At 42.7% G+C, this 16,213-nt stretch overlaps 1 protein-coding gene across 3 annotated transcripts in view; it reads right to left on the bottom strand.

Annotated features, from left to right (window-relative positions):
- Window positions 1-16,213, bottom strand: part of pik3r3b (phosphoinositide-3-kinase, regulatory subunit 3b (gamma)) — a 175,247-nt gene that overhangs the window by 85,646 nt on the left and 73,388 nt on the right. For all 3 annotated transcript variants that reach the window (XM_076082582.1, XM_076082583.1, XM_076082584.1), the window contains exons 5-6: window positions 8,023-8,154; window positions 368-560 (exon numbers count right to left, since the gene is read on the bottom strand). In XM_076082582.1, the coding sequence (XP_075938697.1) occupies window positions 368-560; window positions 8,023-8,154 (325 nt within the window). The remainder of the gene's footprint in view (window positions 1-367; window positions 561-8,022; window positions 8,155-16,213) is intronic.

Genomic DNA, 16,213 nt, shown 5'->3' with positions numbered 1-16,213 from the left:
AAAGCCATTAAGTAAGCAATGACACACAACATAAACTCTTCATAATAAAAAACAATGTACGGCGTAGGTCTGCTTCCGTCTGGATTGAATTGTTTTCTTTCTATGAACATCTGGAAATGTGTAATATATCTTACACCACAGCCATATCCGCAAGTTAAGAAAGAGTTTGTTTCAGTAATAAGTGTAACACATGGTTAGATTAGTTTCACCAGTCAGTTACAGTCAGCTGCACTGGACTGGTAGAGGATTTTAACAGACATCAAACAGAAGTGTGTGTCTTCTGTGGCTGTGAGAATAAAACGTGCGGACAAAATGCAACGGGTTAACGGGCACATGAGAGTGTTAATGAGGGGTGAAACCTGTGTACCTGAGAGGAGAGTGCTTGAAGACGGCCTCGGCGAAGGCCTGTCCCAGCAGCCGGGGGCCGGCCTGGCTGTGCTGGCTGACCCGGGCCAGGTGTCTGCTGAGGTGGACCAGGAGCTGGTGGTTGGCCTGAGGGACGCTGGGAGACTCCAGGATCCTCTTCAGCCTCTCCCCGCACTCCTCCACACTCTGAGTCTCTATAAGACACCACAAAGGCTTCTTTAGACCAACAAACCAGCTGAATTCATGTTTCATCAAATGTTCATGTTCATTTCCGGCCTTGGAGTGGGTCATTTCTAAGTTATTTTAATGAATTTTTCTGTACCATTTTTATATCTATCCTTTTTGTTTGTGTTGAAGCATGTAACGAGAAAGGTATTTTAGAGGAAGACGCAAAATAATTCCTTAATGAACATTGGGCAGAAAACAAATCCACAAAAATAACTATATCCAAACCTAACCATGAAAAACTTTTTTTTTTTTTTTTTAAATAAAAGTTAGCAAAATCAAAAATCACATCACATCACTGTGAACTAACAGCAGTCATATTTCACACTAGCATTTCGGATCTTTCAGCAGCTCTGGAGCTGATGGAAGGTGCATCTTCCCGACAGTTTCCCCCTGGTTCCAACATTACATCATATCAGTGGTTTTACAGAAGTAAATAAGACCATCGTCATGTGACCAGTAATCACACAAAGTAAGATCAAAGTACAAGCGTCTTGATGAACAGCTGAGCAGACACCCTGGATACCACATGCATAAACATCTATCGCATTAAAAAACACTTCGCTCTTCCACTCGTATACATTGAGCACAGAGCAGACGCCCCCTGCTGTGCCGCCCTGCGAGCTGCACCTCCAGCGATATCCATCCGAGCATGTAGCCAACTGCTCGCTGACTTTGAGGAGATGTACGGCAGGACATCACTGATCTGAATTCAGACCCCGTCTAGCAGCCAGCTGCTAGCCAGCTATCCTGTCAGACACTATGGAGATAATCACAGGGGCTTCGTATACGAATGCTTGTAAAAGGAAAAGAAAAGATGAGTCAGCGGGAGGCGGCGCGGGGGATAATGAGAGGCCTTTTCTTGTATTAGCCGGGGTTCAGACAATGGGCCATGTTTGAAGAGGACTAGACCTATTGACGAGCGCTCTCACCACAGGCCCTTCACCACCCCAAACAAGCTGCAAACATCTGTGCCTGAGCCTGCTGTGCGCTTGGTTTATGACGGGGGGGGGGGGGGGGAACTCAGTGGGAAAGCACAGCTCTGCTGCTGAACACCTGACGTATCGAGTCCATGTATCTCTGAGTCTGAGTCTGCTGTCTGCTCAGGGTTTCCAAATCGTGAACTCTTCTTTTAGATCCATTGTTGTTGTGGTATAAGTCTGAATTTATAATCGAGTTTCGGGACCATTTTGGGAAAATGCCCCGTCTTGCCATAAAAGCTGCAAGCCATGTTGTCCACAAATCTCTGTTAAACTGCAACTTTTCTTTTCTTTTTTTAAACATGGTGCTTCAGATGTTTTTCTTATGCTGTTGGGTCCTAATAATATCCACGTATATACTGCACCAGTGTATCATCGATATTCAGTCTGAAAGGTATTCATCTAAGTTTTGCTGGTATGTTGCACTCACAGGCTCAGGGTAAAGCTTCAATAAAAGGACAAATACGGATTGATAAGTGAAATAAATGTACTGCATCTCTTTCATTTCATAAAGTCCTGTTCAAAAATTGCCTACTTTTATTTAAAAGATTAAGAAAATGAGGGATGAAGAGCTGTTTTCTGTAGCGTGATGTATAAAAATCGGCCTGATCGTGATAAAACGTGAATGACCTGGAATATTACCCTTAAAATTGATCATTGCAAAAACAACAAAATCAGATGTGTGAACAGAAAATAAAAACGAATAGAAAATGCGTTAAACTGCGAATTCTGTCCTTTCCTAACCTTCCAGTATTCATAGCTACGGAAGACAGCAGAGTAGGACTGGTATCATGCAAAGGTCCTGGAAGGTAGAAACTGGTCCTTTTCAGTTGGATGAAGAAGTGGACCTTGGCTTCTAGCAGAAAATAAACTGATCAAAACTGATATCGTCATCCCGACACGCAGGTGGAAACAGCTAAACTGAACTGCTTGACACAAATACATATTGTCCAGTGATTTGTGTGATGCAGTGCTCTGCATGTGTACATGTTATATGTTTCCGGGCGTTAAGAGTGCTGATATGTATTGATTGACCACGTGAGGTACTGGTGTATTCGGCCCTCTGTGCAGGTACTGTGCTCAAATCGATCCCAATAACACAGAGTGCCAACAGAGAGAACTGACAGAACAACTGATTTTGTATATTTGGCAGCTGACTGATTGAAGAGATGGAGAAAGAGAGAACTAGCTGGAGAAGGGCTCCATATTCCCACAGCTCTGGTTGCCGGACCTCATTTAAAATCACGTTAACATTCATAGCATAAATGTATGAAATTACAGCATAAATGTCCATAACATTTTGAGGGACATTTTTTTTTTTTTTAAACTACATCATGAAAAACTGTCTCTGACATGAGTTCACCTCACCCTTCTCTTTAATATTTACTCAAACAAATGTTTGAATAGTGTGATATCTCTCTGCAGCCTTACTGCACTGTATATTCTGGTCTTTCAATAAAGATTATTCAAAGATATGGCTTGACCTTCTCTGTCAAAGACGCAAAAGAAGAGGAGCAACTGATTGCATCTGTTTACAGTGCAGCCAAACCCACGCTGGGCTGAGAGGATTCACGGTGCCACCTTAGAAAAGACGAAGGGATTCAGTCGGTTACAATATGTGAACCCATGTATACAGCCGCTTTTGTCCACATAATGTCCAGTAGAACCATGCATCATTTCCTGCGAGTCCCTTGAAGGTGGATTTGCAGTTTGAAGCCCACGCAGACTGGTGAAGGAGAGGTAATTACAGAATGGAAAGGCATTTAACGGCTATTGATGAAAAATGACGGCCATAAATAGTATCAAACATGGGATTTGATGTTACGAATATCATAAGGATTTATACATGTAGGGAGCATGGGAGACTCAACGAAGTTCAGGGACACTGTGTGTGTGTGTGTGTGTGTGTGTGTGTGTGTGTGTGTGTGTGTGTGTGTGTGTTTTGGGTGGGCAGGTGGGCGGTGATGGATGGATGACAATCTGCTGCAGCCTGATGGGGGTCATCGAAGTCACCTCTCTCTGTCTGACAACCACTGATCATAGACGACCATCTCTAGCACACACACACACACACACACACACACACACACACTGTCCTGCTTTCTCTGTTATTATGGATTGTGGTTGACCCTGAAGGTCAATAGAGGTCAAGGCTGGAGAGGGAACTTGGCCTGTCCAGCTGGGCCTGCGGGACTCTGTAAGACTGGACAACTGGACAGCACGGGTGGGGGGAAGATAAAGAATCGTGGTTGACTAGAACGACACCATGTCCCGTTTCTTTAGAAAATCTAGGCGATCGTTGTTTTTACATTTGAATCCACTTCTCTTAAATGCACTTATCGTTAGTCGCTTTGGAGAAAGGTGTCTGCCAAATGAATTGCATCACACTAATTTCTTTTCGATACATAGATGCTATAGATTATCCAATCAGATGACCCCGGGAATGACGTCAGTTCTTGACTGAAACAGGAAGGTAAATCCACAGTTAAACTGTCAAAAGCTTTTAAAAGACAAATAAGATCAAAACTTTAATTGAAGTTCCGGTGCTCTCCCACATGTTCCACATGTAGGTGTGTAAAGATGGAGTTGCTAGTGTTGGGACGCAGGATAATACTGGACTCAATATTCTCCCACGGTGCAGTTTGGTGACGTGCCAGCCAAAGTGATGCCAGATTTAAAGGATAATGTCTCGGTGAAGGATGTCAAGATGTCCAGGTGCAACATTTTGTTGGTGATACTCAGGAGCATGAGAACATGCCAGGCCCTCAGAAAGCAGAGGCGATGGTTGACCTCTCTGATTTGTGTCGGATCAAACGGGATGCAAATTTGAATGTTTAACAATCTGCAAGTCAAAATCTGCAGGGTCGGTCTGTGGGTGCGTTGGTGGGTCCAATATCATTAACTTTGGATGGGTTACCATGTCATTACAGTCATGTTCTCCAGAGGATAACCTATTCTCACTTTGATGGTGCTCTGGCCTTTCCTCTAGCGCCGCTAGCAGTTACAATGTTTACAGTACTTTGCTTTCGGACCAAATACCTACAACAACATTCCCATCAGCCTCAGCTGTACTTTGTGTTTAGTGCTAATTGACAAACGTTAGCATGCAAACACGCTTACACATTATAACCGCTAAATATAACAGAGCTACCAGTGTCAACTTAGACTTCTTATCTTGTAAGCAGAATGCTGTTACTGGATTTGAGGGGTTGACTGTTTGGTGTCCACATTCTTCTGGTACTATTTCCAAAAATCCTCATAGGCAAAAAAAAAAAAAATATATAAAATAAATATATATATATATATATTAAAAAGTGCTGGCTTATCAGATTGATAAGATGGTAAATTGATCAGATCCTTACAGTCCTAACAAACACAACAGTTTATCCTGCATCTCATCCCTAATGGAGACAGCGGTGCACAACAGCTTCTCTCCTCTGAAGACCCAGATGGACAGTGGTCAGTCAGACTCAGACAGCTGGCCTTTATCCTCACAGACGATGACCTCGTTGAGACCATTAAGGTTAACGAACTCTCGCAAAACTAATGAATGGGAAAAGACAAAAAATAGGCATGGGGGGGAGGAGTCAGGAGGTGCGGAAAAGGAATGAATAAAATAGAAAAAGGGCAGAGGGGAGGAAGGGTAGAAGTTCTCAGATGAAATTATTAAGATGAGTGACTCAGAGACCAAAGACAGAAGGAGGATGAGGAAGAATAAGGGAGGCGTGGACTGTGACTTTTTAGATTTACAAAATATAATGGGTTAAGGCGCTTTGGCAGCATCACGACCCTCACGTCTTTCTTTAAAATAGCTGGAATCAATAAAAGCCCAAAAATGGCACAGCCCTGATATCAAAAGGCTGATTGTAGGTAGGATGTTGCAGGATGAAGCCCCCCCTAAAATGTTCTTCAGCCCCCCCAAATAATTTGGCATTATTGGATAAAAAAAAAAAAAAATGGTGATGTCATTAAATTAAACTATTGTTTCTCACATGGACAAGTTATTTATAACTCTAACATGCTACATATGTGCGTGCGTTCTGGTTTGTATGTTTTCTCCCCCTTCAAATTACAATCCAATAGCCTATCATCATACTTAACGATATAAAGTTGACACTGTCAGGTCCATTCTCCATCCATTGTGTGTGGTCCCTTTAAGAATTAGGATTTGGGAGTGACGCGGATATTCTTTATTTGAGAAAAGTTCATATTTGTGTTGTCAAATTTCACTATGACCCTGAAATTCTGTCTCTTGTGTTATCATATACTGAATGCAAGCAAAACTACAGAGCAAAATCACACTCTTTCTGTCTGAAACAATGGATATCCACGGCCCCAAAAACAATTACTGCGCCCCCTTTCTTTGAATCCTAGAAACGCCCCTGTTGAAAGGTATCTGAAAATCCCTTCCAACTCCGGATATTTTATCTTTCTTTCCAACAGTGTCGGGGGATTTCACATGCTCAGCCAATGAAAAATGGACGCAGATCAAACAGATCCCAGAGAGCCGGACAGCCAGAGGAAAGGTAACAATTAAAATGGAATGAGAGGGGATTTAAACTGTTGCAACATCAACAAATCCCGGGGATTAGAGTACGATGGGACAGACAGTAACTTCATACGAGGAACATTTTACTGATTCCATCCACATGGATATATTTATAAAGACACATCCTCACGTCTAGTATACACAGTGCACTGTGTCTTATTGATTATGATGAAGTAAGAACATTTGATAACTGGTCATGAAACAGTCTTAGTTTAATACTGATGCCTCTATATGACCTACATAAGTAAACTAGACCATCAGCGAAAAGTTTGGCTATTTCTATATAGTTATTCTTAATTATTTATCTGATTCTATGCTAAAACCAAGGCAAAATAATGCAGGTTCACCAGAAACTCCTTCAGCTCAGACTCCAGCGGGGCATCTGGCAGCGACCAGCCCACCGTGGACAGACCCAGATCCGGCTTCGCTGGCCCCTTCAGACTTCAGTAGGAGCTCGGGCAAGAGGTGGAGAGGTCCGTGCCTGGCAGCAGCGGCTCCTCCTCTGGCCAGGAGCAGAGCTTCACCTCGCTGAAAGCCAACACCGGCACCACGCTGCCAGAGGCCCAGGACTTATTGCTAGGCCCACTGAAGGGAGGGGAGGCACGGTCGAACCAGAACCAGGACCAGGACTACGTGGGACTGTTTGCTGGTCACCATTCCGTTCTTTGGGTTTTGGACTGTTTAAGAAAACAAGTCATTTGAAGACATCACCTTGGCTGTAATGATGGTCTTTTTCAGTATTTCAGGTCATGCATGTGTGCTCATTGACGGCTTAGAAAACAACTCAAGCCAATTAAAAGCTTTGTTCGCAGGATTAAAAATGGGGATGTGATCTTTCCGCTCTACGGCCAGGAAAATGACGGCAGAAATCGGAGACACAAATAGATGGGATCAACGCTGCTGTGCCGCTTGTCGTACATTTACAGAAATAAACACACTGCTTCTAGCAACCGCTGCCACAGCTTCTGCGTCGACAAAAAAATGACGCTAAAGGGACAGAACTGTCAGTGAATGATCGGTTCAGGAAATATCACCTGGTGCCAAACAGAAAACTCTGGTATGTAGACCTGAAGGCTGAGTGAAGCACAGACCGAAAAAGAAAATCTTGCCCCTCGAGTTTATTTTTCAGGGATCTCTCAATATTATTGCATGACTCATCCTTACTGTATAATACCCTCTGACCTCACAGAAGAAACCTTTCCTTGCTCTTCGACTGACCCCCTCCCTAAATAACAAGTTCAAGTTCAATGGGCTTAGCCTTGGACGACCTGCGCAAAATACTTGGTGCATCCTTTCAAAGTGGTTTATCCTGACTTAAAATGTTCCCATGAATAAGTAAAATAAAAAAGGGCTGTCACTTAACGGGACGAGGATCACAAGAGAGAGAAAAGCACTTACATAATTGAGGGGGTTTTTCATTCGGAGATCATGTCGAGGAGCTTAGCCGAGTAACATTTTGGGAGGAGGTAGCAGGGAAGCTCAGACGATGCCTCTGTCCCGACAAGCGCACGCTAACGTGCACGACGCTACCACACACGCGTCTGTCTGTTCGTCCGTCTGTCCGTCCGTCCATGCGTCAGTCTGTCTTTGACCTTCTTTTATGTGCACATACTGGCACGCACGCCGCCCACGCAAAGCTCGGAACTCCAATTGTCAAGGTAGAGTTCATTAAAGATAGATAAGAGTGTGAGAGTCCCTAAAAGCCGGGGCGAGGTGGGCGGCAGGTGAAAGGGTGAACAGGCAGGTCAGCTGTACGGAAAATGAGAGAAGAGAGAGAGAGAGAGAGAACCTTGGAAACGAGCCACGTTTTTGCTCAGAGTTTGTTTCCATTGAATCCCGGAGCTGTCAGGGGATTAGCAGAAATGTGATGCTGATGAGAGGGTACAGCCTTGTACACTGTACCTTGAGCAGTGTAGACCAGCTCGCTGTAGACGGTGGCTGGGATGATGGGGGCGGCCAGGTCCTGCAGGAAACCTCTAAGGGCATCAGTCAGAGACACCACATCATACTGGTCCAGGTCCACTGAGACTGGATCTGAGAGGACAGACGACGGAGAGGACAAAAGGGAAGCGTTAGAGATTATGTATATGATATAGTGATTTTTTTTTTCTTTTTAAAATCTGGTGTTTAAGCATGGATTGGTTTTTGGACAGGCCTTTTGGGCATTGGTGCACAATGACCCATCACCAAGATTAGTACAAAGATGGCAATATGAGTCAGTCCATTGGTCAGTCCAACACTTTGCTCTTAAACAATAGATCTCACTAACGTCCTGCCAGATTAAGGTTATTTTTAAAAATAAATGAGAGATTATCATAAATCTTTGTATAGATTTCACGGTCCCATTTTGTTTCACTTCATTTATTCACATAGTGTTCACATTTCACTGAAAATGTGGTCTGGAGAACTGGAACCATGCAAAAAAAAAAAAAATCAAATCAAATGACTATTGGATCATGACGACGTCATTTCGAAATTGAAGCATGTTTCTGTTTAAATAGCTCTGCTGATAGTCATGCTCCCAATAGGATGATTAGTTATAATTTAACTCAATTTACTAGCTGGGGTAGCTACTATGCACTGTAATCTGAATGGGGTCCTAGCTTTGGCCATAAACTCAGAGAAATAAATGTGAGACAAGGTCAGTGGTAATCAGATCGCTCCGAGTGTGTCAAGTCTCAAGGCCAGTTGTCTCTGGGAAAAAGGAATACTGTCACTCAGCATAAGATAAGAAGAAAATATGCTGAGATGTCCAACACAAAGGCAATTTACAAATCTATCTGCCGGTAGACAAAACAACAGATAAGAAGCCTCCGTGCGTCTGCGTGAGCGCTACAGCCGACTAGCAAAGGACAAAGCTCACGGAGCCACAGGACGTTTTTTCTGTCCTCCATCTTTCACCTCAACATCACCTCCACTTGTCCTTCCCCATTTCTGCTCTCAACCTTCCTCCACCAGCTTCTCTTCCTCCTTGACCTTTTTCCAGCTCCATTTGCTTCTTTCCTTGCTTCTCCTCTTTCTCTTCCTTTCCACCCTTCATCTTCCCATCTCACCCCATCCTCCATCTCCAGCCCCCCTCCGTTCGACATGCACCAGACCCTCTGGAGTCAAAACGGCAGTTAAATCTCATTGATTTTCCCCTCTAACTAATGCCTGAGTAAACTTAACCATTCACCACAGGCCAGTAACCAGGCCATTCATATCAATGGATGACCTCTTCACATCGCAGTGCTGAGGCCTGTGTTATCGTGCAGTGATTTGTCTGGGGGATTCGATCATCCCAACACCCAGACAAAGCGAATTTGGTGTTGCCATGGGACCCAGGCTCATGAAAAGATATTAATACACTGTTTGTCTCGTGTGTGTGTGTGTGTGGGTGGAAGGGTATTAGAGCATGAAGCAATTTGATTCCTGAAGACCAGATTGTAAATTGTTAATTTGAGGAGACTATTTTTTATTAGGTTGTGATCTGTCCTGGTGATAATAATGACGATGAGTGTTGGTATTAGTTTGCACAGTGTGTTGGCAGCCACGGTGTTTCATTACTCCCGATTGTTCGTATTTACTCCCAATTCTTTGCTTATTTATATTTTGTTTCACCACACACAGCTCCCCTACTATGGGCCGTGCAATATGTACAATATCTGGAATGTGCAGTATGTGTGAATGTAGCATCATGCAGCAACATGCAGCATCATGCAGCTTATTTATAGTTCTTAACTAAAAGTAGCACAGCATTCTTTTAACATTCTTAACCATATATATTTAACCCTCTCTAACTTTCCAACTTAACTTTTGAACTTTGCATTTTCTATTTTTTACTGCGCCGTATCCCCAAGTCAAATTCAGGTGTACATTGTACATTTGGCAAATAAAGATACTGGCAAAACTCGCTGATTATGATGCTTACTGCAATAGGGGAACATAAAACCAAGCTTCTTTTTTCCCAACATGGGGGGAACATAAACAGTTTTATTTTACATTTCATCAATTTGTTGGATTATAATCTTTTTCTGGCTGACCCATATTTCAGTGAGAAATTGAACCGATCCCCTTATTTGTCTTGGTTGTTAGGTTAACGGCTCAGGAGTACAAGTAAGGCTCTGTGTAACTACAACGACAACATTTAGTTCTGCAAAACAGGCTTTTCAATAAAGCAGATAGTGTATGTATGAATCCAGACAATGTTGTGGCTGGTCATGAGTTTGATATGACTTCAAAGAGTGCAGGGAGGCAGCAATGACAAAACAACTGCCTGTTTAAGGCACATTTTGCTGAGACATGAATGTCTGGCTTTCCCACGCTAACAGCAAAATGGCACAATTGTTCTCAGGAAGCCCGCATGATTTCTTTGAAGGCAATGGTTTGATTAATTAGTGCTATGAGCAATCAGATGGACATAACAAATATAATTAACCAAAGACCCTTCACAGAGTGTTAAGAATGACTATTTTGAATCCATGATGGCTAACTAGAACAGTTGTTTTGACTGTCATGCAACAGCAGTTATTAGTTTGTTTTTTGCCTTGATGACAATCCAGCGCTGTATGTCAGTGACCCAGTTGACTGTCTGGTCCAATTGGCATACATTGAAACCTACACCCTCACATTTTAGGGAAAAACGGTTTTCTTGAATTTAGATATTTATATCTCCACAGTGGCTGAAAGAAAATGACTGAGCCCGGAGGAGTTAAGGAGTCTACAGGCCTGTGTTCAGTGTTTTTCTGCAAAGGAGGACAGTACATCCCTTTGTAAAGAGAGGCAAGCGTCTGCTGACTTGTTTACTGCGGAATAGGACCAGACAACTGGTACTATGTGAGAGATGCAGCCAGCCTGGAAATCCAGAGCTTCCCCGCAATGGTTTCAGAAGATAAGGAGGAAAACTCATTTTCCGCCCTTTCCTTAAATTTGAATATTAACAATGGACCAAATGTGTATAAAGAGGCAAAGCTTGTGGTGATCAAGCCACAGAGAATTATTACTTAACTCTGCAGTTGCCTTTAGCTCTATGGATCTTTTTTTAGCTTCATTTATGGCGCCTTTTAAGGTCACACTTGAAAGGTTTTAGGGCACATTTACTGCTAATTCAGTACCAGCACTCTCATTGTCCTTGTTTCCAGCCGTAGATGCTCACTGTACTCTACATGCCCAGCAAGTTAGAGACTAGCTGAGGAAGAAAGTGCAAGATCTGCTAACAAGCTAGATATGTTTCTCAGGAGTAGGTGGGGACCAAACTAGAGCTCAAAGAACAGTGAACGTTAGACTTACATTCATCAGGTGGACACAAAATGTAATGCTAATGTTGCTTTCTGCTGGATGTGTTTACATCTGTTTGCTAACATACTGCATTACTACTGAATAAAGGTGCTAATATGACAGCATGTTTAGCTTGTTAAACTGTCCCTGTTCTATTTTTGGGTGGGATTGTTTTTTAGGTGGCTGAAGAACATTTCTACTATTTCTTTTTGACAAAAGTAGCATTAGGTAGCAGAGGCCTGGCTCTGGGTTGAGGGATTTGGTGAGGTATGCCGGGCTGAATAGTCTAGGTCAGCAGGCCAGTTTTAATGACATCTGATGAAACAGAGTTGTGTTCTTGCACCACAGCAAAGGCGGCATCATTACACTGCTCACTGAGGGATTGGGAATGAGAAATCCTCAAATCAATTCAATCCTCTATCTTCCTCTTTCTCCGTCTCTCCTATCCAAAGTTTAACTCTAAATTCTTCCACTCGCTCTCACCTTCTAGTTTTTCTGTTACCTTTCTCTGTCTACATTTTTCTCACCTTACGCCACCTTTCCTCTTCACTGTAAAGCTCGTCATGTCCCTAATCTTTAAAAAATGATGTCCAAAAAGTCTTATTTTCTTTAATCAGGTGAAGGGAATATAAAAGTGTAGTGGGGATAGCTTAACACACACAAGCCCACACACACACAGAGCAGGAAGACTTAATATTTAGAGATTCAGATCTAGTTCGTTTGCTCAGCTTAGCGTTCTACAAGCACGAGCACAAGATGCGTAGAAACACAGATGCGTAGAAACACACACATCTACAGGCAAGTCTGCGTGTGCACTCATACCCAAAATAGGTCATTATTGATCATCGCTTCCTGTTCATGTCTGTGCATCGACAGGTTTCCGACAAATTTTTCTGATCTTCCTCCCGAAGGAACAACCTTGACCCGTCACTTCACCTCCGATCTGTCTCGGTCTTCTCACTCAGGATTTTTCTCTGATATTCTTTTTCTTCTGTTTTATTTGTTTGTTGATGTTTTTTTACCCTTTTTTCCTCTTTCTGCTTTCATCAAAATAAGCTCACACACACACACACACACACACACACACACACCCACACCCACACACACACACACACACACACACACACACACACACACGGCCAATTTCCTCATCGTACTTGATCCGTCAGTCAGCTAATCAAGGCTTCTTTCTGACATTGGACAGGGATCAGTTGGGCAGATGAATGAATGGATTGAAGCCGGGTCAATAGTCAAGGGCAGGGTCTAAGTATTGGATAGCATTTGGCAGAAACAGATGATTGGCTTTGATGAGACTTGGTGGAGAGTTAGATGTACATAATAGTTAGTGTGTACTCTTAGAAATAAAGGTAGTACATATAACCATATAGGGTCCTTTGAATATTCACTGTTGGAAGAAGACGGTCTATTGTTGAACATGACGGTCTGCTGTCAATCCTAAGTAGCCGATTTATTTTCTGTTTATTTGTTTTTTCCGGTGGGGGAGGGGGCAATATAAAATTGCATCTTCAAGCATGAAATAAATTGGTTACATTACAGGTTACTGCAAGTTTTGTCAGTCAGGTGTCGGCTCCGTGACAAGTGCCAAATTTGACTGACGTTCTCTAGAGACCAAGCGCCGCATTCTCTAACCCTCTTGATCTTCAGTTCACGAGAACGCTCGCAAGTTGTAAACATGGAATAACATCCATCCCACACATGAAGGCAGCGACAATACAGCATTGGCATTGACTACTGGGTTTTGTATTAAACATTTCTGCTCATAGAGGTACATGTACAGGCAACATTGGTGGTAGGGAAGTCACAATAAGAGAAATGTAGTAGTCAATACCAATACCAGTGAAATTCCACGATTGTCGATACCCAATTTAATACCACAGTAAAAAAGAAAAAGTAAACAATAAATCCCATGAACTTCAACATACACTCCTTTATTAACATTTGCGTACCTGCCAAAAACTAAATATTACAAGATTACATTTGACCACATCATTATCTCATTACATTTTCCTTCGCCAAAAACAAACCTTTACTGAATAGAGCGTGAAAGCATCATAATGTAGCAGTGCAATTCCCGTCAACATTAGCTGTTAGTTGTTGCTCAGTCATGTCGCCGAGCATGCCTCTGCTCACCAGAACGATGACACTTCATTAGTATAGAGCCCTGATCCCCGGTACCTGATGTAGAAAAACCAGTACCGTCACGTTATCAGAATTCTGCCATCAACTTAGTCCCAAAGCATTGCTTCTCGTGACATCTCTAATTGATGGTCTTTGACAGCACCCACAATAATAATTTTTTTTCCCCACAGTGAGCTTTCCAGTAACTGAATGTTGTTCAGATTGTTGTCCTTTAACGTCAGAACACTGAGTGTCTCCGTTATCTGGAATCAGCACGTACATGTACAGTAGATGAAGAGAGGTCTTATCACAGACGTAAACGAGGCTGAGTGAAGGACCCGGTTTCTTTTGAACTCAACGCCACCTCGTATTGCATGCCGTCCACGGCCGTGACATCCAGAACTGAGTCAGAAGAAAGACGCACTCTAGCTGAACTTGAACTTGAGCCACAGGAAATTTGAAGGACAAAATCAATCCAGTGTTCATACACAATGACGGCAGTATGGTTTAATCAGATGAAGCTGTTCATCTCTGTGCATTGTGTATGCGTGTGTGTGCGTGTGAGTTTGCGCCCTCGCAGCAGCATTCCAATAAGAATCTCATTACACTACAAAAGCTGTGTGATCATCTGCTCCAGCCAGCATTACAACAGTCTGGCTCAGTCGAATAAGCAATCTTCGGACCAAAAACTGCAACGCAATCCTGCGGATTAGTGGAAAAAGTTATCCGTGGCTAATCAAATGCCAGTTATTCAATTAAAGGTGAGAGAGTTAGACTGATGGAGGCCGAAGTGGTTGTCAAAGAATTTAGAGTACAATAGATATTCTCATTTAAATCAGTGCTGTTTGAGAGGAAAGCTGCCACTTTAAAGAAAGGCGGTTCTCCTGGAGATAAACAACAGTTAAGCTTCTTGAGAAATACAAAGCTGATGCATGTAGGTATTGATAGACTCAGCATTGCCATGGATGCAGCCAGCATTTCAGCTCACACCTCAAATCATCATCTGCATAACCAACCGTTAGCAGCTTATACTCACTGCAGTGGCTTACAGTTAGGTGAAACGTGGGTTTTACGTGATCAAAATAGAGATAGAGACTATCTGACACAATGTAGTAGAAATTAAAGGAGGTGTTGTTTGCTTTGTCTGTTCACTGTGTCACCTCATATCAATCTTCAGTTTGCAGAGAGCAGAACTACTAGAAATATGCAATCTGAATATGAAATCTCTGTAATACCTGCTGTGGCATGACATGAGCAGAGACATGAGATGCTCCAAGGGGGGGCAACGTTAAAGCCTTGATGAGATTCCACAGACAAAATGGAATAAAAATCAAACAAACCAGCAGAAATCAGCACCAGCTCAGGTTTAGGAAATGTATCTGCTCGACTAAATAACAACTCGGAGAACATATTATTCCAAAACTCGATGTTCACTTACGGCAGTACAGTGCACGTGTCTTTCTTTTGTCTTTTAGTGACAACCACCCATTAAAAATGGTCCACTCCTTCTAAGAAACAGGGAACCAAACAAGAGAGCGATGGATTTAGAAAAGGAAAAAAATAAAGAAAGAGGGAAACATTCATTCCTCACAGAACGAAGTTTACAGGGTTTAGGGTGCAGGAATGCGTGCGTGGTGTCATGCGTCTATGCCTGTGTTTGGTTTCTGGGGTGATAATTTCAGTCTGAACCCTCTGAATTGATTCTGTTTCTATACTGAATGTAGTAAAATATTCCCCATCACTGCTGCTGTGTAGGAGTTTGCTTGTGTGTGTGTGTGGAAGTGTATGTGTTAGTGTGTGCACATTTGTATGTCTGAACCCGCTCACCTCTCTGTCTACCCATCTGTCCTTGGCATTCTGCTCACACACACACACACACACACACACACACACACACACACACACACACACACACACACACACACACACACACACACACACACACACACACACACACATATCACAACATGGACTGAGAGAGATGCAACACGAGGACTGAAACACATTAAGAAGTAATAACATACAGAGAGAAAGAAAGGGAAGCACAGAAATTCTCGAACTGGCAGACGGAAAAAAGTCTCCAAGTTCATCCGAAGGCCAAAATGAAATAACAGTTGAGAGAGAATTAGCTTTAAAGGATAAATCAGCTCCTCTGAAAAGAAGAGCACATTTCTCACACAGAGCTGCATCCATCCAAGTGGATGCAGCTCTGTGTGTTTCATTGTGTTTCATTTTCCATTTAAAATACCATTCTGATCTGACCGACCCCTTATAGTCGACGCAGAGTGCAAGAGTAAAGTAAAAAACCGCCAGTTACTAAGTCGTGCCTTTGTGCTGTATAAATATTGCAGTTTGAATAGAAATATGACTGTAGAAGAAATTCTATTCAAAGCCATTGCTCCATCGCTCCTGTACATTATTCATATACAGTATGAATATACTGTGTACAACAGGTGATGGTTTAGAGAATAGTATGGATCCAAGACAAAACTGACAAAAAGTTGCAATTACAAATCCGTCTGCTCCTTCAGCACCACGGACAGCGCCACGGATTTATCAATACACAGCAGTCAGGCTACTGGTATTTCAGAGCCGTGGTCGGGGCCACAGAGTCTAACTTTCCCAAACCTCAGTCAGATAATAAAGGATCAATGCGTCAGGCAAACACATTCAACTTAACAACCCCTGCACTGTCTCT

Source organism: Anarhichas minor, unplaced genomic scaffold (assembly GCF_050575085.1).
Source record: "Anarhichas minor isolate MPS153535 unplaced genomic scaffold, ASM5057508v1 ptg000096l, whole genome shotgun sequence".
In the NCBI taxonomy this organism is placed as follows: Eukaryota; Metazoa; Chordata; class Actinopteri; order Perciformes; family Anarhichadidae; genus Anarhichas; species Anarhichas minor.
Note: the sequence above shows the minus strand (reverse complement) of the source record. Positions and strands in the feature narration are given on the sequence as shown.